The sequence below is a fragment of the Pristis pectinata genome, chromosome 9, assembly GCF_009764475.1.
Source record: "Pristis pectinata isolate sPriPec2 chromosome 9, sPriPec2.1.pri, whole genome shotgun sequence".
Lineage (NCBI taxonomy): Eukaryota > Metazoa > Chordata > Chondrichthyes > Rhinopristiformes > Pristidae > Pristis > Pristis pectinata.
This window is the reverse complement of record NC_067413.1, coordinates 33,031,052-33,050,844: the sequence shown is the minus strand read 5'-3', so window position 1 is coordinate 33,050,844 and position 19,793 is coordinate 33,031,052. Positions and strand designations below refer to the sequence as shown.

At 45.8% G+C, this 19,793-nt stretch overlaps 1 protein-coding gene across 1 annotated transcript; it reads right to left on the bottom strand.

The window, feature by feature from the left end:
* Positions 1–3,417: 3,417 nt before the first annotated feature.
* On the bottom strand, positions 3,418–18,459 carry LOC127574117 (protein FAM83A-like). Its single transcript, XM_052022821.1, has 4 exons — positions 17,512–18,459; positions 15,806–15,973; positions 8,127–8,251; positions 3,418–7,205 (listed from the first exon to the last, which is right to left on the bottom strand). Exons 1-4 carry the CDS (start codon positions 18,025–18,027, stop codon positions 6,551–6,553), a joined length of 1,464 nt encoding a protein of 487 aa, XP_051878781.1. The 5' UTR covers positions 18,028–18,459; the 3' UTR covers positions 3,418–6,550.
* Positions 18,460–19,793: the final 1,334 nt, after the last annotated feature.

Below are 19,793 nucleotides of genomic sequence, written 5' to 3'. Positions count from 1 at the left end.
CACTTTGTCAGCGGTACTGTGTTTCAGATATAATGCTAAATCAAGATCCCCTCAGCAGAGTAAAGTGGATGTAAAAGATCTCATTACATGTTCTGAACAAGATTTTGGGAGTTGTTCTCCCTGGTGACCTGTCCACTATTTATCTCTTATCCAACATACATAAAACAGATTACTATTTGTGGGAGCTTGCTGTACACAAATTGGCCATTGCATTTCCTACATCACAATAATGACCACCCTTCACTGGTTGTAAAGTGCTTTGGAACATTTGAAGGTTGTGAAAACCATGTTCTAGAAGCCTTGGAGATTAAAGTTCTTGCTTCACATTAAGAAGCCAATTGTGGATGTACAAGAGAGGGGAAGCAGATGAAGACTTCAGAAGTCAAAAGGATGTGGCTACTTGAGGACACCAGCTTGTTCTCTGAGTACATGCAGTGAAATGCATGGACTGGATAGACCAATGGGTGATCTTGGGTTTGACAGTAGGTGTCCATTGGTCTCAGTCTACATGTACACAGGACCCATGACGCTCCTCGGTCAGAGCAACCAGCATCTCCACACCCCATCACTACCGAGCACCTCCTGCTGGAAATTCACTTCTGAGGCACTGACTGGGAATTGGTTTGAATGAACTTAACCTGGAGCAGCCCTAAGGTTAGGACCACAGAACTCATGCGATCTGTATTTGGATGGATCTACCCGCACTGATACTGAGACTCGGATACCCCACGGAAGTCCGTTTCCTAAACCAGCACAGCAACCTCCGTCTCTACCTGGGCTGTGGGTGCCCCTGTGGAGCCCAACGAGGCAGCTCTCAGGCTTGGAAATCGGCCTCTGAAGCTGTACCAAGTCAACCCTGTTGCAAGCACATCCGTCCCTCTTCAGTGAACGGGGATAGAAAGTAAGTAGTTTTTAATTATTTAGCTTCAATGTTCTTAATTGATATTTATTGTGCCAATGTGTTTATTGGTGTTTAAATATAAGACTTTTTATCAGTATTTTTAATTTTTTAACAGTATCTTCCTATTTGAAATGGGTGCTGCTGACAGTGTGCGTCAGACATTTACCATCAGTATCAGTGACACCTGTGCTAGACACCTGAGGGCAGCTCACCAGTTGTCAGAGCCATTGTGTGAGTGCAGCCGGCTGCCCTCACTGGGATGGACCCTGCACTGTGCTGGGCAGCACTAGGGGGCCACGACGGAACAGACACTTGGTGAGGGGAAGGGGCAGCAGCCTCAAGGTCGTGGATAGATGGACGTGCAAAGTCCTGGATCCACAAACCGTGCAGGGGAGGAACATGTGCATTGCCTCGACAGGTTAGTCAGCATCTGCTGAAAGAGGAACAGTTTCTCTCTCCACACTGCCTCCTGACCTGCTGAGTGTGTCCAGCATTTTCTGGTTTTATTTCAGATTAATTTTCACAGTAACTTGTTTTCCTCTGTTCAGAAAGGGACATAAGAATAGGAGAACATTAAACCCCTTCCATCGATTTGATCATTGCTGATCTGTGGCTTGGTCTATCTATCCACACACCTTCACACCCTTGTCTAACAGTAAACTACCATCTGTCCCCCTTTAGAAATTTTCAATTAAACCACCCCCCCCCCCCCCCCCCACCATATCAGCAGCCCTTTGTGTGAAGAGGTGCTTCTTGACATCACCTCTGGTTTCAATAAAGACGTTTTAGTAAGGACCTCATAGAGACTTTAAAAATCATGATAGCTGTGGCCAAGTAATACAAACAAGATTCTTGGAGCAATTCAGAGTGCATGGTAGGAGACCATTTTATCTCCGTGGGGAGTGTGGGATGAGGGGACACCGTCACAGCATAAAGGGTCAGCCGTCATTAGGACCCATATAAGGAGACGTTTCTTCACTCAGAGGGTTGTGAGTTACAATGTGGGGATTGGGTGAGAAAGGGTGTTGAGGCACAGAATCATGTTTTAGTTTGGGGGGGGAGTGGAGCAGATTCAAAGGGCTGAAGAGCCCACTCCTACTCCTGTTTCCTATAAGGATGTATTCTGCAGGTTAGCGAATTGTTAATAAGGAGTGTAAATTTCAGAATTATAACAATAATTCATGTAACTATAAGGGGCATAGACAGAGTTAATGCGAGTAGGCTCTTTCCACCTAGATTAGGAGAGATAAGTACGAGAAGACATGGCTTTAGGGTGAAAGGGGAAAAGTTTAGGGGCAACATTAGGGGGAACTTCTTCACTCAGAGAGTGGTGGGAGTGTGGAATGGGCTGCCATCTGATGTAGTAAATGTGGGCTCACTCTTAAGCTTTAAGAATAAATTGGATAGATATATGGACGGGAGAGGTCTGGAGGGTTATGGACTGGGTACAGGGAAGTGGGACTAATGGAATAACGTGTCGGCACAGACTAGAAGGGTCGATTGGCCTGTTTTCTATGCTGTATTGTTCTATGGTTCTAAGAATTAAGTTGGAAAACTTCCATGCAGATTGTTATTGGAGTGTTTAATCACAAATACCTGTTGAGATGGTCTGCAACTTCACTTAAGGTGGGCTTTGGTGGTTTCTTCCTATCTTTACAGCACTGTGTAACCCTACAACAGTTCATAGAAGGTTTACCGGACTGATACCTGGAATATGCAAGTTGTCTTGTGAGGAAAGGTTGGACAGGCTGGATTTGTAGCCACCGGAGTTTAAACGAGTGAGAAGAGTCTTGATTGAAACATCCTGATGGGCTCTCGACAAGGTGGATGTGGAGAAGATATTTCATCTTGTGGGAGAATCTCCAAATAGGAGTCACCATTTAAAAACAATGGGTTCCCCATTTGAGACGGAGATGAGTCAAAGTTTTCTCCAAAGGTTGTGACTCTTTGGAACTCTCTTCCTCAAAGGGCAGTGGAAGCAGAATCTTTGAATATTTTTAAGGGCAGAGGTGGATTGATTCTTGATAAGCACTGAGGTAAGAGGATATAATCAGATCTTATCAGGGTTGAGTTGCCTGTTCTGCTCCTAATTCACGTTTGAGTGTTCATGTATAACATTCCAAAACCTCTGCCTTCTCTAATTCTGGCCATTTCACTCTCTGATTTTAATTGCTGTACCAATGGCAACCATGCTTTCAGCTGCCTGGGCCGCAAGTACTAGAATTCCCTCCCTAAAACCCTCTGCCTCTCCTGGATGTGCGTATGTGTAGGAGATTTATTTGATGTGTTGGGAAGAAGGCTGGGAATATTAATGCCAAGATCTGGCAACCTCATGTTTCTCCCTCACAAAGGAGTTAACAACTTTGTCAATGGGACAAAGTAAAACTGTGTTTCTGCTGAATGTTGACTGCAACCCAGATGCTGAGAAGATTCATTTTGTTCTTCAAATCCTTTCAAGTGGCGTGCAGGGTCACTACCAAATTAAATAAGAAACAAATCCTTCGATTCCAAATGTGCCACTTCATAAAAACAGAGCTTTTGAGATTTTATTAGAGCATGGAGCTGAAAATTCACAAAAGGATTTACAAACATGATACTGTATTTTTAAAAAAAATTCTCTGGCTGTTTATGTTGCTGGCAAAGTCAACAGTTATTCTTCATCCTTGATTACCTCATGAAGACTGTTAAATGAATCCAGTAGTTGGCAACTCCACTAACATGTTCAGTTTCTCTTGCATTATCGGTAGTTAGCAATTGGTAAAGCATGTGCTGAGGTGTTCTATACAGAAAAAAAGTAAGTATACAGAAAAGAAGTAAGGTACAAAAAGGCAGTAATTATTTAATATACATAGAAATATATTTATAACTAAATTATATTGAGCAACTACATTCTGTGATGAAGGTGCACCCAGAGAACTGTTGGTGACGCATCTCTAGGATTTGGACTCGGCCATGGTGAAGGAACAGCAGTATACAATTCCAAGTCGAATGGTTTGAAGCCTAATTATTTTTTTCAAAAAGAAAAGTTTGTACTTAGAATTTGAAAGATTATTTTTATTTCCTTGTGATGGGAAATGAAGTTACCATGAGACCTTTTAGCTTGAAAGTAGCCCTTAAACCCAATTAAAACCAACAGTCTCGCACTGTGCTAAAGACTTGTGCCTCAGTAGCTAATCAGGTAACGTTCCAGTTTCATTTGTACAGGATAGGGTTGGTCTTCTGATTGCCCAATGTTATACATAAATCATCGTCAATTTATTAGAGGCTAGAGAAGTAGATGTGAACTGTGAATAACTCAGATGCTCAGCCGTAGTATTTGAACACTTGATTGTTGACTTTGCTCAGTAGTATAGGATTCAATGTGAACAGTTTCTGTGTTATTCTTAGTCCCATTTCTTTTCTTCCCCCACAAACTCCCCACTTCCCTGAATCACTGAGTGATGACCAGATCAAACCATTAAGGCCAAGACTTTTCATATTTTGGGAAACGAAGCAGTGTTGGGGCAGAGAGAATCAAGAGGATCGGTGAGAGATCATAAACAATGCATACAGGAATAGAAAGGTGGTCATCTGCAGCAGTGTACTGAGGGAGAACAGGTCAGAGAGGAAGAGAGTCGGATAGAATCAGGAACTGTGTACACTCTACCTATTCTGACAAAGGATGGTGAATCTCTAATTGTCTACTCGAGGGTTGTGAGGCTAGATTTTTGGAGTATTTAAAGAAGTGGTAGATAAATTTTTGAAAGATCTGGAAATTGAGGGGCATGGGAAACAGGCACAGGAGAGGAGATGAGGCCTGGGGCAGATCAGCCATGATCATAGAGAATGGTGGGCAGGTTTGAGGGGCTGAGTGGCCTACTTCTCCTCCTATTTTCTTGAGTTGTTCTTGTGACGGAGTGGGAGAAACTCACGGAAGCACTTAAGACAGAAAACCTCACATCTGAGTAAGGACGTGGAGAGAATCAGGCATAAGCAGCCATAGAGAGAAAGATGTCATATAATCAGAATCACAAACAGTGGATGGGAGAGAAAGATACATTAGACATCATCCCAGATGTTTAACAAGCAGCGTTGAATGTAGTCACTGTTCCAATGTGGGAGATGCAGTAACTAATTTATACACGGCAAGATCCTGATAACTGAGAGGTGATCTTATAGAAGTGTAAAAAATCATGAGGGGCATCGATAGAGTGAATGTACTCAGTCTTTTTCCCCAGTGTTGGGGAATTAAGAACTGGAGGGCATAGGTTTAAGGTGAGGGGGAGAGATTTAATAGGAACCTTTGTTTTTACACACAAAGGGTGGTGTCTATGTGGAATAAGCTGTCAGAGGAAGTGGATGAGGCAGGTACATTAAAAACTTTTAAAAGGCAGTTGGACAGGTACATGGATTGAAAAGGTTTAGAAGGTTATGGGCCAAATGCTGGCAAATGGGACTAGGTTGGATGGGGCATCTTGGTTGGCATAGACCAGCTGGGCCAAAGGGCCTGTTTCCATGCTGCATGACTCTATTAACAGCAGTGGAATAAATGACCAGTTAATCTGTTTTAGTCGTGTTGACCAAGGGATAATGTTAACCACAGACAATTCTTTAGTTGCTCCTCATTCAATGCCAGTGGGCAGCGCAGCTAATAGAGCTGCTGCCTCGCATCTCCAGTGACCTGGGTTCAATCCTGACCTTAGGTGCTGTCTGTGTGGAGTTTGCATGTTCTCCTGTAACCACGTGTGTTTCCCTGGGCGCTCCGGTTTCCTCCCACATCCCAGAGCTGTAAACGGTCCCTGGTGTGTAGGCGATTGGTAGAATCTGGAGGGAGTTGTCGGGAATGTGAGGAGAATAAATTAAAGTGTAGGACTGGGGTAACTGGGTATATTGGCGTGGACTCGGTGGGCTGAAGGGACTGTTTCTGTGTTGTACGATTCTGAATCATCATCTCCATCCAACTACATCTGTATGAAGGGTCTGTGTGAAGCAGCACCTCTGACAGTGCACCACTCTCATGATTATGTGGTCAGGTCTCTGGAGTAAGTCTCGAACCAGAGGTAAGAGTACTAACACTGAGCTGAGGATGACACTGAGATAGAACAGCAGATATATACACAAGGATTGAATGACAGAGTCAACCAGATAGACACAAAGAACATTGGATAGCTATAAGGTTGGAGAGAAAAATGTACATAGAGGAAAAAGAGTGTTTGATCTTTGCCAGTGAAACCTCTGTGTAGCTCAGTTGAAAAGACTTCATTTGTGGACACATGACATTGATCTTGAATAATGTAAGCCCTAAGCTGACAGGTTGTTATGCTGCTGATTTACTCCCTGGCCAACCTTAGGTTCCTTGATGTGAACAGAACCAAGTACTGAGTGGAGCTGTAATTCCCTTTCCTTCTCTGTAACTTAAAACATGCTTGTTTTCTCATTTTCCAGTCCAGATGAAGGGGATGTTTTCCTGAAATGCTGACTCTGGTTCTCTCTCCACAGATGCTGTCTGACCTGTTGAGAGTTCCCAGCATTGATTTTGTTTACTAAGCAAGGTAGGCAGCTAGAGAATGGGACTGGTGAAGGATTTATGCCCTTGGATGTCCACCCAGTAGATCATTATTTCCACACTCTGACCTCCAGAATACTGCGTGCATGTTTCCATGCATATTTTTAATATCTGTTGTTGAAGAGCTTGGGAACCATCAGATTGTTGGGTCTGAACAGCAGGTCTGTGGTGTATTTCCCTCTATGAGTTTGCTCTGGACTGAACCAGTGTTTGGTGTCTGGCGGTGAGTAAAGTTGCCCAAGTGACAACAGTTGGAATGAACTCTGTGGCTCCCCCCTCTCTGTCCTGACAACGTTAATGTCCTTGGAGCACGGAACAGGTTTCAGAATCTCCCCGACGAGGCAGGTGGCCGGAGCAGGGCAAGGTCTGTCAGCAGGGGTCAGGAGGAAGGGCTGTTTCCTGTGTTGGACAAGGGGGGTGTACACCACCCTATACTGAGGGGCAGCCCCACTGTGCCGCCGTTGTTCGCTCACCAGGGGCGGGGAGTGGGGAAGGTTGTGTGGGTCGCTCAGGTTGGACAGGCTGCTGAAGCTGTCTGAGTGAGTGTTGCGACTCTTGGGCCACACGGCTGTGGGGGTGGTGAAGGGCCGTGGCTGGCTGCTCACACGGGAGCAGGGCACCGCTTCCACTGAGCTGAACTCCTTCACCTGCTGGGACTGAGAGTACAGTCGACGGAACTCCTCATCAAAGCACTCCACAACATGGCCGGAATAGAGGGTGATGAAGTTCTTGTGGACCTGTGCCGACAGCCAAGTAAAACTGCAGAGAGAGAAACCAGGTCAAACTTTGACCAAGACAGGACGAACTATAATCTATGCTGCACCAGTTGATGACAAAATCTGTCTTCTATCTGCATGGACTGTTTAACCTGTGGTTCAGTGGGATCTAACTTGCCTCTAACCAGAAGGGGTGTGGGTTCAAGTATCACTGCACAAAACCCAGGCTGACACTCCCAGAGCATCATTGAGGGAGTACAACATTGCTGGAGGTGCTGTGGTTCAGATGAGCTGTCATACCAAGGCTCTGTCTGCTCTCTCAGGTAGAGTAAAAGACACTATTTTGAGGAGGAGGGGAGTGCACCTGTGGCCGACTATGTATCCTTCACTCAACATCACTATAGCAGATTATCTGGACTTTGCTGTCTGAAAGAGCTTGCTTTGCACAAATTGGTTACAGTGGTACCCATTTTACAACAGTGACTACATTTCAGAACTATTCCCCCCAACTGTGGCAGGTGGAGCCCTCACCTGCATCTCCTCCAATTCCCGATCGCTATCTCCACCCTTCCCTCCCTCACTTAACTCCATCTGCTGAGCAACCCCTCCTCACCTGGATCCACCTATCTCTTGCCACCTCTCCCCCTCTTATACTGGCTATCTCCCCTCTATTCTTTCAGTCCAGATGAATGATCTCAACCCAAAACTTCGACTGTCCATTTCCCTCCACAGATGCTGCCTGACCTGCTGAGTTCCTCCAATAGTTTGTTTTATGCTTCAGATTCCAGCATCTGCAGTCTCTTGTGTCTCCACTTCAGAAGTGTGCCATTGGCTGTAAAGTGCCCTGGGACTTCCTGAAAAGAATGGCTTGTTTTTTTTCCAAAGTTTTTCTGTTCTCCCTACTCACATTGTCTATAACCGCATTGAATTTTGAACGGTGTTGAAGGATCGGCGATCCACTCACCTGTAAGATCCCGCTAATGCATACAGGCAGTCTATGATGATGAAGTTTTCCTGAACTTGGCCTGAGAATTTCTTTCCTGACTTTGCACAGTAGAGATCACCAGAAACCTGTCGGACTCCAATATTCTGCACCACGAGAGAGAGAGAGAGAGGGAGAATCTTAAAAAAGTCTCAACAATGTGAAACAACAAAATCTGCTGGAGGAACTCAGTGGGTCAAGCAGCATCTGTGAAGAAAAAAGGAATTGTTCAGTTCCTCCAGCAAATTATTTATTGCTCCAGATTCTAACATTTGCAGTCTCTTGCATCTCAACAATGTGAAATTGTCCATTGTCTTTACATGTTCCCAGATCAATTACTTGCTGGTTTCTGACGTGTAGTTTTCTAGTTTGTTAACACTTACACCCCTACACCTGCACTCTAAGATTGGTATCTTACACATCCCTCACTTCCATCGTATCACCATCGGCAGCCCTGGGACCTCTGGCATTCCCTCATTACATGATAGTTACTAATGTATCCAGTAGGAAATTCAGGAGAACTTGGAGTGAATGTGGAACTCACTTCCACAGGGAGCAGGCAAGGTCGATAGCAGAGATGGATTTAAAAGGAAGTTAGATGAACACATGAGAGGGAATGGAATAGAAAGATGTGATGGCAGGGATAAGGAGGTGGGATGAAAGTAGAAGAACAATTGGAATAAAGTTCACGGGCTGTAGTTCTATGCTGAATAGTCTATGTAACTCTACCTAGATCTCTCTCTCTCTCTCTCTGTCTCTTCCTTCTTTTAGGATTCTTTAGAAGCTCTTGATCATTATTCCAGTTACACAGAATCACAAAATCTTTACAGCAAGGAAGGAGGCTGTTTGGCCCATTGAGTCCATACTGGCTCAATGCAAGAGCCATCCAGTTAGTTCCACTCTCCTGTCCTCTCCCCAAAGCTCTGCAAATTCTTTATTCAGTTACCCTTTGAGCACGACAATTGAATCTGACTCCACTACCCCCCGACAACATCTTCCACACTCCAATCACTTGTTACATTTGGTTCTTTTTCCATTCACCTTTATTTCAGGGTGGCACAGCTGGTACCTCCGAGCTCCAGTGACCTCCAGTGCTGTCTGTGTGGAGTTTGCAATGTTCTCCTTGGAATCCTATGGTCTTCCCCGGGTGCTCTGGTTTCCTCCCACGTCACAAAGATGTGCGGGTTGGTAGGTTAATTGGCTGCTGTAAATTGCCCCTAGTGTGTGGGTGAGTGATGGAATCGGCAGACAGTTGATCAGAATGTGGGGAGAATAAAATGGCTGAGTGTAGGTTGGAGGAAGTGTCCGAGAGTTGGCCCTACCTACCCCTGAACTATGACCCCACCAAGGACCACCAGGACATTATCTCCCGCGCCATCACTGGGTTTGCTAGTGTGGTTTGGGAGGGTTTAAACTAGTTTGCAAGGAGGATGGGAACCAGAGGGATAGGTCAATGGAAGAAGTACATGGAGTAAAGTCAGATCTAACATATAGAGAGGCTTCGAGGAAGGAGAAGCAGAGTATAGGGTATAAAAGTAGAAAGGTGGATAGGCTAAAGTGCATTTACTTAAATGCAAGAAGTATCAGGAATAAGGGAGATGAATTGAGAGCTTGGATAAATACATGGAACTATGATATCGTGGCTCTTGCAGAGACTTGGCTGTCACCAGGGTGGGAATGGATACCGAATATTCCTGGATTTCAGGTGTTTTAAAAGGGATGGGGGGGGGATGGGGAAGAAGAGGAGAAGGGGTGGCGTTACTGGTCAGTGATACTATTACAGCTGCAGAAAGGCTGGATAATGTAGATGGATCCTCTCTAGTCAGTATGGGTGGAAGTTAGGAAGAAGAAAGGAGCAGTTACTCTACTGGGAGTTTTCTAATAGGCCCCCTGGTAGCAGCAAGGATACTGAGGAGCAGATTGGGAGGCAGATTTTTGGAAAGGTGCAAGAATAACAGGGTTGTTATCATGGGAGACTTCAACTTCCCAAATATTGATTGGCACCTGCTTAGTACCAAATGTTTAGACGGGGCAAAGTTTGCTAAGTGTGTCCAGGACGGATTTCTGTCACAGTACGTTGACAGGCTGACTAGAGGAAATGCCATATTAGATCTAGTATTAGGTAATGAAATGGGTCAGGTGACAGATCTCTCAGTGGGTGAGCATTTGGGGGACAGTGACCACCGCTCCATAACCTTTAGCATTGTCATGGACAAGGATGGGAGCAAAGAGGACAGGAAGATATTTAATTGGGGAAGGGCAAATTATGAGGCTATAAGGCTAGAACTTGCAAGTGTAAATTGGGATGACATTTTTGAAAGGAAATATACCATGAAGTTGTTCAGGGATCTCTTGCAGGATGTTAGGGATAAATTTGTCCCGGTGAGGCAGAGAAGGAATGGCAGGGTGAAGGAACCATGGGTGACAAGAGAGGTGGAACATCTAGTTAGGAGGAAGAAGGCAGCATACATAAGGTTTAGGCAGCAAGGATCAGATAGGGCTCATGAGGAATATAGGGTAGCAAGGAAGGAACTTAAGAAGGGGCTGAGGAGAGCAAGAAGGGGACATGAAAAGGCCTTGGAGAGTAGGGTTAAGGGAAGCCCCGAGGCATTTTTCACTTACATGAAGAGCAGAAGGATGACGAGAGTAAAGGTAGGACCGATTAGAGACAAAGGTGGGAAGATGTGCCTGGAAGCTGTGGAAGTGGGTGAGGTCCTCAATGAATACTTCTCTTCAGTATTCACCAAGGAGAGGGTCCTTGATGACGCTGAGGACAGTGTTGGTAGGGGTAATGTTATAGAGCATGTTGATATCAAGAGAGAGGATGTGTTGGAGCTGTTAGAAATCTTAGGACAGATAAGTCCCCGGGGCCTGACGGAATATTCCCCAGGCTGCTCCGCGAGGTGAGGGAAGAGATTGCTGAACTATTAGCTAGGATATTTGAGTCCTCATTGTCCATGGGAACAGTACCGGAGGATTGGAGGGTGGCAAATGTTGTCCCCTTAATCAAAAAAGGTAGTAGGGATAGTCCAGGGAATTATAGACCAGTGAGCCTTACGTCTGAAATGGGCAAGCTGTTGGAAAGGATTCTTAGAGATAGGATCTTTTTAGCATTTAGAGAATCATGCTCTGATCAGGGACAGCCAGCATAGCTTTGTGAAGGGCAGATCATGTCTCACAAGCCTGATAAGGTTTTTTGAGGAGGTGACCAGGCAGATTGATGACGGTAGTGCAGTAGGTGTGGTCTACATGGATTTTAGTAAGGCATTTGACAAGGTTCCACATGGTAGGCTTCTTCAGAAAGTCAGAGGGCATGGGATCCAGGGAAGCTTGGCTGTGTGGATTCAGAATTGGCTTGCCTGTAGAAAGCAGAGGGTTGTGGTGGAGGGAGTGCATTCAGATTGGAGGGCTGTGACTAGTGGTGTCCCACAAGGATTGGTTCTGGGGCCTCTGCTTTTCGTGATTTTTATTAGTGATTTGGATGAGGGGGTAGAAGGGTGGGTTAGAAAGTTTGCAGATGACACAAAGGTCGGTGGTGTTGTGGATAGTGTGGAAGATTGTCAAAGATTGCAGAGGGATATTGATAGGATGCAGAGCTGGGCTGAGAAGTGGCAGATGGAGTTCAATCCAGATAAGTGTGAGGTGGTACACTACGGAAGGACAAACTCCAAGGCAGAGGTCAAAGTTAATGGCAAGATTCTGGGTAGTGTGGAGGAGCAGAGGGATCTGGGGGTTCAGATCCACAGATCCCTGTAAGTTGCCTCACAGGTGGATAGGGTAGTTAAGAAAGCATATGGGATATTAGCTTTCATAAGTCGTGAGATTGAGTTTAGGAGCCGCAAGGTAATGATGCAGCTCTACAAAACTCTGGTTAGACCACACTTAGAGTACTGTGTCCAGTTCTGGTTGCCTCATCATAAGAAGGATGTGGAAGCATTGGAAAGGGTGCAGAGGAGATTTACCAGGATGCTGCCTGGTTTGGAGATTATGCAATATGAGGAGAGACTAAGGGAGCTAGGGCTTTACTCTTTGGAGAGGAGGAAGATGAGGGGAGACATGATAGAGGTGTACAAAATATTAAGAGGAATAGATAGACAGCCAGCGCCTCTTTCCCAGGGCACCAATGCTCAATACAAGAGGGCATGGCTTTAAAGTAATGGGTGGGAAGTTCAAGGATCAGTGGAAGGTTTTTTACCCAGAGAGTGGTTGGGGCATGGAATGCGCTGCCTGGAGGCAGGTACGTTGGTCAAATTCAAGAGATTGCTAGATATGCATATGGAGAAATTTAAAATAGAGGGATATGTGGGAGGAAGGGGTTACATAGTCTTAGGTGAGGTTTAAAAGTTGGCACAACATTGTTGAATCAACATTCTATGATCACTGACCTCATCACCTCGGGAGATCTCCCCCCACCCTCTCCCCACAGTTACTGACATGATAGTCCTGCAACCTAGAATTGTCCACTTCTACCTCCTCCCCAAAATCCACAAGATGGACAGAACCAGCAGACCTATTGCCTCTGCATGCTCTTGCCCCACGGAGCTCGTAGCCTCGTACCTGGACACTATCCTGTTACCCCCCCCCCCCCAGTCCAATCCCTTCCCACCTATGTCCGTGACACATCATACGCTCTCCAACTCTTCCATAGTTTTAAGTTCTTCGGCAAGCACAACCTCATCTTCACCATGGATGTCCAGTCCTTATATACCCCCATTCCCCATCATGATGGCCTCACCACCCTCCGCTTCTTTCTTGACCAGAGACAGAACCAGTCCCCTTCCACTAACACTCTCCTCTGCCTGGCTGAACGTGTCCTCACCCTAAACAATTTCACTTTCAATTCCTCTCACTTTCCACAGACAGGTATAGGCCCCAGCTATGCCTGTCTCTTCGTTGGCTACGTTGAAGACTCTGTTCCAAGCCTACTCCGCCCCCATTCCTCAACTCTTTCTCCGCTATATCGACAACTGCATTGGTGCCACCTCTTGCACCCGTGTGGAACTCGACAGTTTCATAAATTTCGCCACTAATTTTCACCCAGCACTCCACTTCACTTGGACTATGTCTGACACCTCTCTCTCCTTCCTCGATCTTTCCATCCCCATCTCAGGAGATTCCTTATCCACTGATGTCATCTATGAACCCACTAACGCCCACAGCTACCTTGATTACAGCTCTTCCCACCCTGTCTCTTGCGAGGACATGATCCCTTTTTCTCAATTTCTCCGCCTCCACCGCATCTGCTCCCATGGTGAGGCTTTCCACTCCAGGACATCCGAGATGTCCAACTTTTCTAACTGGGGCTTCCCCCTTACTGTGCTCAAGAGAGCTCGCACCCATATCTCTGCCATTTCCCACACCTCCGCTCTCACCCCCACCCCTCCCAGACCCAACAGGGATAGGGTCCCCCTTGTCCTCACATTTCATCCTACCAGCCTACGTATCCAATACATCATTCTCCACCACTTCCGCCATCTCCAACAGGACCCCACGACCAAGCATATCTTCCCCTCCCCACCCCTTTCTGCCTTTCACAGGGACGACTGTCTCCACGACTCCCTCATTCACTCCTTCCCCCCCCCCCCCCACCCATCCCGCTCCCACTCCTGGAACTTTCCACTTCCCCCGCCATAGGTGCAACACCTGCCCCTACACCACCTCCATCCAGGGACCCAAACAGTCCTTTCAGGTGAGACAGAGATTCACCTGCACCTCCCTTAATATCATCTACTTCATTTGGTGCTCCAAGTGTGGCCTCCTCTATGTTGGTGAGACCAAACGCAGACTAGGTGACTGTTTCGCAGAGCACCTGCGCTCTGTCCGTAACCACGATCTGCATCTCCCTGTTGCCAGTCACTTCAACTCCCCCTCCCACATTATCACTGAAATGACAGTCCTCAGCCTCCTCCACTGCCAGGAGAATTCCAAGCGCAAACTGGAGGAACAGCACCTCATTTTCCGTCTTGGAACCTTGCAGCCTCGTAGCATGAACATTGAATTCTCCCACTTTAAGTAATCCCCACACCCCTTCCCCCCCACCAAACCATGCCTTTTCTTCCCTTTCCTATCCTCTTTTTTTATACCCCCCTTTTTTTTCTCTCCTTACCTTTGACCCATTCCCCCAGTGGATCTGCTCTTCCCTCGTCCTCCACACCTGCCTATCACTATGTCTTACCTGCATCGACCTATCACCACCTTGTGCCCAGCCCACCTGCCCTCTTTTGTCCACTTATCACTGCTCTGCTCTTCACTTCTATATATTGGGCTTCCCCTTTTCCTATCTTCAGTCCTGAAGAAGGGTCCTGACCTGAAACGTTGACCGCCTGCTTTTCTCTACAGATGCTGCCTGGCCTGCTGAGTTCCTCCAGCATCATAGTGAGATTTAAAATTAATTGAATAAAAAGCTTGCCTTCACAAAACTACTGGGATTATAAAACCCTATCAAGTTCACCAAACTCCTTCAGGGGAGGAAATGTGCCGCCCTTGCCCAATCTGGCCTGTGTGTGGCTCCAGACCCACTAATGTGGTTGACTCTGAAATAGCCCAACAAGCCTCTCAGAGTCATAGAGCCACGCAGAATTGAAACAGGTCCTTTGGCCCAACTCGTCCATGCCATCAAAGTTGTCTACTGGAACTTGTCCCATTTCCCTCGATTTGGCCCATATCCCTTTAACCTCTCCTTTCCATGAACCTGCCCAAATGTTTTTTAAGTGTTGCAATTGTACCCGCCTCTACCACTTCCTCTAGCAGCTCGTTCCAATATACCCACCACGCTCTGTGTGAAAACGTTGCCCCTCAGGCCCTTTTTAAATCTTTCTCCCCTCACCTTAATCCTATGCCTTCTAGTTTTAGACTCCCCTATTCTGGGAAAAAGACAGTGGCCATCCACCTTTTCTATGCCCTTCATGATTTTATAAATCTCTCTAAGGTCATCCTTCAGTCTCCTATGCTTCAGGGGAAAAAAGCCCCAGCCTATCCAGTCTCTCCCTATAACTCAAGCCTTCCAGTCACAGTAACATCCTTGTTAAACTTTTCTTCAATGTTTCCAGCTTAATGACATCCTTCCCACAGTTAGGCAAACAGAACTGCACACAATATTCCAAGTGTGGTCTCACCAATGACTTGTACAGTTGTAACATGACATCCCACCTCCTGTAACTCAATGCCCTGACCGATGAAGGCATGTGTGCCAAATGCCTTCTTCACCACCCTATCTACCTATGTCTCCAATTTCAGGTAATCAAATATCTGTACCCCTAGGTCTGTCTGTTCTACCACACTCTCCAGGGCCCTACCATTTACTGTGCAACTCCTGCCCTGGTTTAACTCACCAAAATGCAACACCTAGCACTTATCCGAGTTAAATTCCACCTGCCATTCCTTGGCCTATTTTCCCAGTTGATCTAGATTGCATTAGATAACCCTCTTCACTGTCCACTACACCACCAACTTTTGTATCATCCACAAACTTAGAAACCGTGCCAACTATAAACTGGCCTCTCCAGTGACACCCAGATCCTGAAAATGAATAAACAAAACCTTTACGTGGGCTAGTCTCTCTTCCACCTCTTGACCATGGCTGCACTGAAGTATCTACACACATGTACTATGTAGTATTTTGTTCTTTATATGATGTGGAATTCAGGTGGAACAACACGTACCTTTAAGTGGTTGCTTGTTAACTGGAGTTTGTCACACATTTCAGTGAAGTACTGTAATGAGCACTGGTCCAGCAGCAAGTAAACGGTCACATTCCGCTTGTTGGCAGCTTCAAGCACATCACAGAAGATGTCGATGTCAGTGAATACATCCATCACAATGGCGATCAGCTGTGGGAGAGGGGGTTGGAATCACCAGGGTCAGAAGTTTTAACTTTTCTGCTTTGATTTCAGTTCTGTGGAGAGACTGGGATTGTTTGAAGAAGAGATGGTTCAGGTGGAAATGTAATAGATGTGTTCAAACGCACAAAAAGTTCAGACAAAGTAAATAGCTTCTAGTGGCAAGGAAGGTCATTGAGCAGAGGGGAGTCAGTGAAGGGGAATGGCAAAAGAGCCAGAGGAGAGAATGTTTTATATACTAAATTGTTTGATGTACAGAGGGATCTTGGAGTGCAAGTCTGGAGCTCCTGAAAATGGAACCACAAGTGGATAGGGTGGTAAAGGTGAACAGTGTGCTTGGCTTCATCAGTCAGGGCACTGAGTTATATATAAAGAGTCAGGAAGTCATGTTGCAGCTGTATAAAGCTTTGATTAGGCCACATATGGAGTATTGCGTCCAGTTCCGGTTGGCCCATTACAGGAAGGATGTGGAGGCTTTGGAGAGGGTGCCGAAGAGGCTCACCAGGTTGTTGCCTGGATTGGAGAGTATTAGCTATAAGGGAAAGTTGGATAAACTTGGGTTGTTTTCTCTGAAGCGGAGGCTAAGGGGCAACCTGATGGAGGTTTATAAAATTATGAGAGGAATAGACAGAGTCTTTTTCCCAGGGTGGAAATGTCAAATACAAGAGTTTAAGGTTAAGTTTAAGGGAGATCCAGGAGGCAAGTTTTTTTTTAAAAACAGAGTGGTGGGTGCCTGGAACACGCTGCCAGGGCAAGCGGTGGAAGCAGATAGGATAGTAATGTTAAAGGGCATTTAGATAGGCACATAAACAGGCAGGGAATGGAGGGGCACGGACCACATGCAGGCAGATGTGCAGTTTAAATTGGCATCATGGTCGGCACAGACATGGTGGGCCGAATGGCCTGCTCCTGCGCTGTACTGTACTGTTCTATGTTGAGATCTCGCGTGTGAATTCAACAGGAACTTCCGAAAGTAAATTGGAAAGGTACCCTAACATTTGCAGGGCTATGGAGAACCCTTTCAAAGAATAGACAGCGGGATACCTGAAACCTCAGTGAATGAAGGATCCCGTGGCTTATCTCCTCAATCAGTCCAATTTAAAGGTTGGGAAAGAAACGGAAAGGGAAAAAGCTGAGACAAATCATGAATGGAAATAATAGAGAAAGAATGGTTGAGCAGAGCGAGGGGAGTCAGGAAGGAAATACGTTTCATATATATTTATATAAAAGATTCAACGTCAAAGTTTAAAAACCTCCAGAAACAATTCACTGTCAGTAGGAATGAGAACTTTGGAGTTTTAATCGTTCCCTTTCTGGGTCAGAGAGGTCGAGTGAGAAAACTCCTCATTAACAGGGTCGTTGTATCGTTCAATTCCAGCTCTAAAATCACGGCCATTCACAGCTCCGTGCACACCTCTCCTTGGCCCAAGTTGCTGGAGATTTTTCCCGGTGCATTTAACCGGGTTTTGGTTCCCAACAGGTTCAGAATTCATTCCCTCACCCGCGCTGCTCTGTAATAAAAGTATTACCTCGGCAGCCTGGTTGATGTAAAACCGCAACACATCTTTGATGCTGTGAGACTTCTCGGTCTGAAAGTAGACGCTGATGTTTGAGGGCCCCTTCAGGTAGTACTTTTTATTTGACATTGGCCAGCCCTGCTCCAGCACCGGCCCGTGGCTGTCAGTTTCCATCGGGAAGTAAGTGTCGCCCGTGTTGGAGGGGACTTCCACCGCCTGACTGTTAATTTCTCCTTCTTCTGAATGTGGTTCCTGGAGTTGAGAGGGACCCTCGGCGTTTCTAATAATGTACTGGATTTCAGAAGGAGATAAGAAGCTCAGCTCCCCCTCCCAAGACAACATTTCATCATAAGCTCCAGGTCCAGAGTTCAGCAGCGCGTCCGTGGCCAACCTAACGCTCTCGTTGTGACTGAGATCGAAGGCGAGCGGTGGGCTCCAGGAGCTTTTCACCGCCTCCAATCGCCTCTTCAATTTGCCGACATTCTTCTGTCCATACCAGTTGCTTTTCAGATAACTTTGTGCGTTCATCCCTCACGGTGGTGACCAACTCCTCAGCAAGACGGACACCTCTGTACTTACACCTGCATTAATACGCGAGGTAAGTCACGCTATTACTTGCCATTAGGGGATTTTGTGCCACCCTTCCTCCAGGCAAAAGCCGAATCGGAATGATCACATGTTCAAAATCCTTCCCAGGGGAATGTCACGTCACACAAATCCAGAAGATCCACTCATTTAACAGCTCCCTGAATGTTGGTGTTCCCAGCTGCAAATCCTGGAGAAGTCGCACTTCTCCCAGTGTCAGCTGGTTGTAAGGGACAGTGTCAATCACGAGTGTTCCCGCTGTCCAGTGTTCCTTCGATGTCAAACCCTCAGAGTGTTTGCCTGGTTTGCAGGTTCAGAAAGCCCATTATGTCAACGCCCCAAAGCATTGCTGAGGGTGTGCCGCACTGCCAAAGGCTCAGTCTTTCTGATATGTTAATCCATCCCCATCCCTTAGGCAGATATAAATGGCACCGTTTTGAAGAGCGGTAGGACTTCTCCGTGTCTTGGCTCATTCTTTTATCTCCCAGTCATGAAAAGACACGGAGACAAGGAGACTACAGATGCTGGAATCTGGATCAACACACAAGATGCTGGAGGAACCCAAACAGCTCAGGCAGCATCTGTGGAGGGAAATGGACTGGATGGAGGGTCTCGACCCGAAACGTCGACGTCTGTTTCCTTCCATAGATGCTGCCTAACCCGCTGAGTTCCTCCAGCATCCTGCCTGTTGCATTAAAAGACACGGGCTTGGAGTATCAGTTCAGGAGTGGTGGGGGTGTAATTTACCCAAAATCAAAGAATCAATTCAAACAATTACAGACTTTTAAGTATAAATAATGTTTCACTCAAACTTGGTTTCCACAATCCCTGGTCACAAAATGGCCCGTCACAGAATGAATTAATCCTGCCAATTGTCTGTTTTTATGGCCCTTTGCTGAAATTCTTCTATCTTAGATGTTTTTGAATATATTTTGTGAATTTACTAGAATTTACACAGAATTTGTGAAATTGAATCCAAGTGCTGTAGAATGAAATAATTAAATTGTTCTACCTCATTTGTTTTAAAGTTACTGATTTTTTTTAAAAATCCACTGACTCTCAATAAAACCAATTAAAATGCTTGTGTTTAGATAACCTCATTTTCACCTACGTTACTCAAACCACACCGATCTGACGCTCAACGGAGTCAAGCAACCTTTTCTAAAAATATATTTTTAAAAAAACACCCAGAAAGGCTGTCTTATTGCACAGCTTCACAGCACTTTTACTTTTGACATAAAATGAAGAGGTGTGAATGAGAAGGGGTACAGAATGCTTCCCAAAACTAATCTAATTTTGGGTCCAGTTTGCAGATGTTCTGCCCCATTATCACGTTTCTGCTTTGGGGAGCTTGGTGGGGGTAAATCTGTTGTAGCCTTTCATACAACAGTTCTGGTCACCTACCTACAGGAAAGATATAAGCTTGAAAGAGTGCACAGAAAATTCTCAGGGACTTGAGGACCTGAGTTATAGGGAAAGGTTGAATAGGTTACGAGTTTATTCCCTGGAGTGCAGGAGAATGAGGGGAGATCTTATAGAGGTATACAAAATTATGAGGGGTATAGATAGGGTGAATGCATGCAGGCTTTTTCCCCTAAGGTTGGGTGAGATTAGAACTAGAGGTCATAGGTTTAGGATGAAAGGTGAAATATTTAAGGGGAATCTGAGGGGGAACTTCTTCACTCAGAGCGTGGTGAGAGTGTGGAACG

Excerpts from the sequence above, each read along its gene's own strand:
- LOC127574117 (XM_052022821.1), bottom strand. The coding sequence starts at position 18,027 with ATGAACGCACAAAGTTATCTGAAAAGCAACTGGTATGGACAGAAGAAT. Across the intron at positions 15,974-17,511 it reads ACATCAACCAGGCTGCCGAG|CTGATCGCCATTGTGATGGA; the intron begins GTAATACTTTTA and ends CCTCTCCCACAG. Across the intron at positions 7,206-8,126 it reads GCATTAGCGGGATCTTACAG|TTTTACTTGGCTGTCGGCAC; the intron begins GTGAGTGGATCG and ends CTCTCTCTGCAG.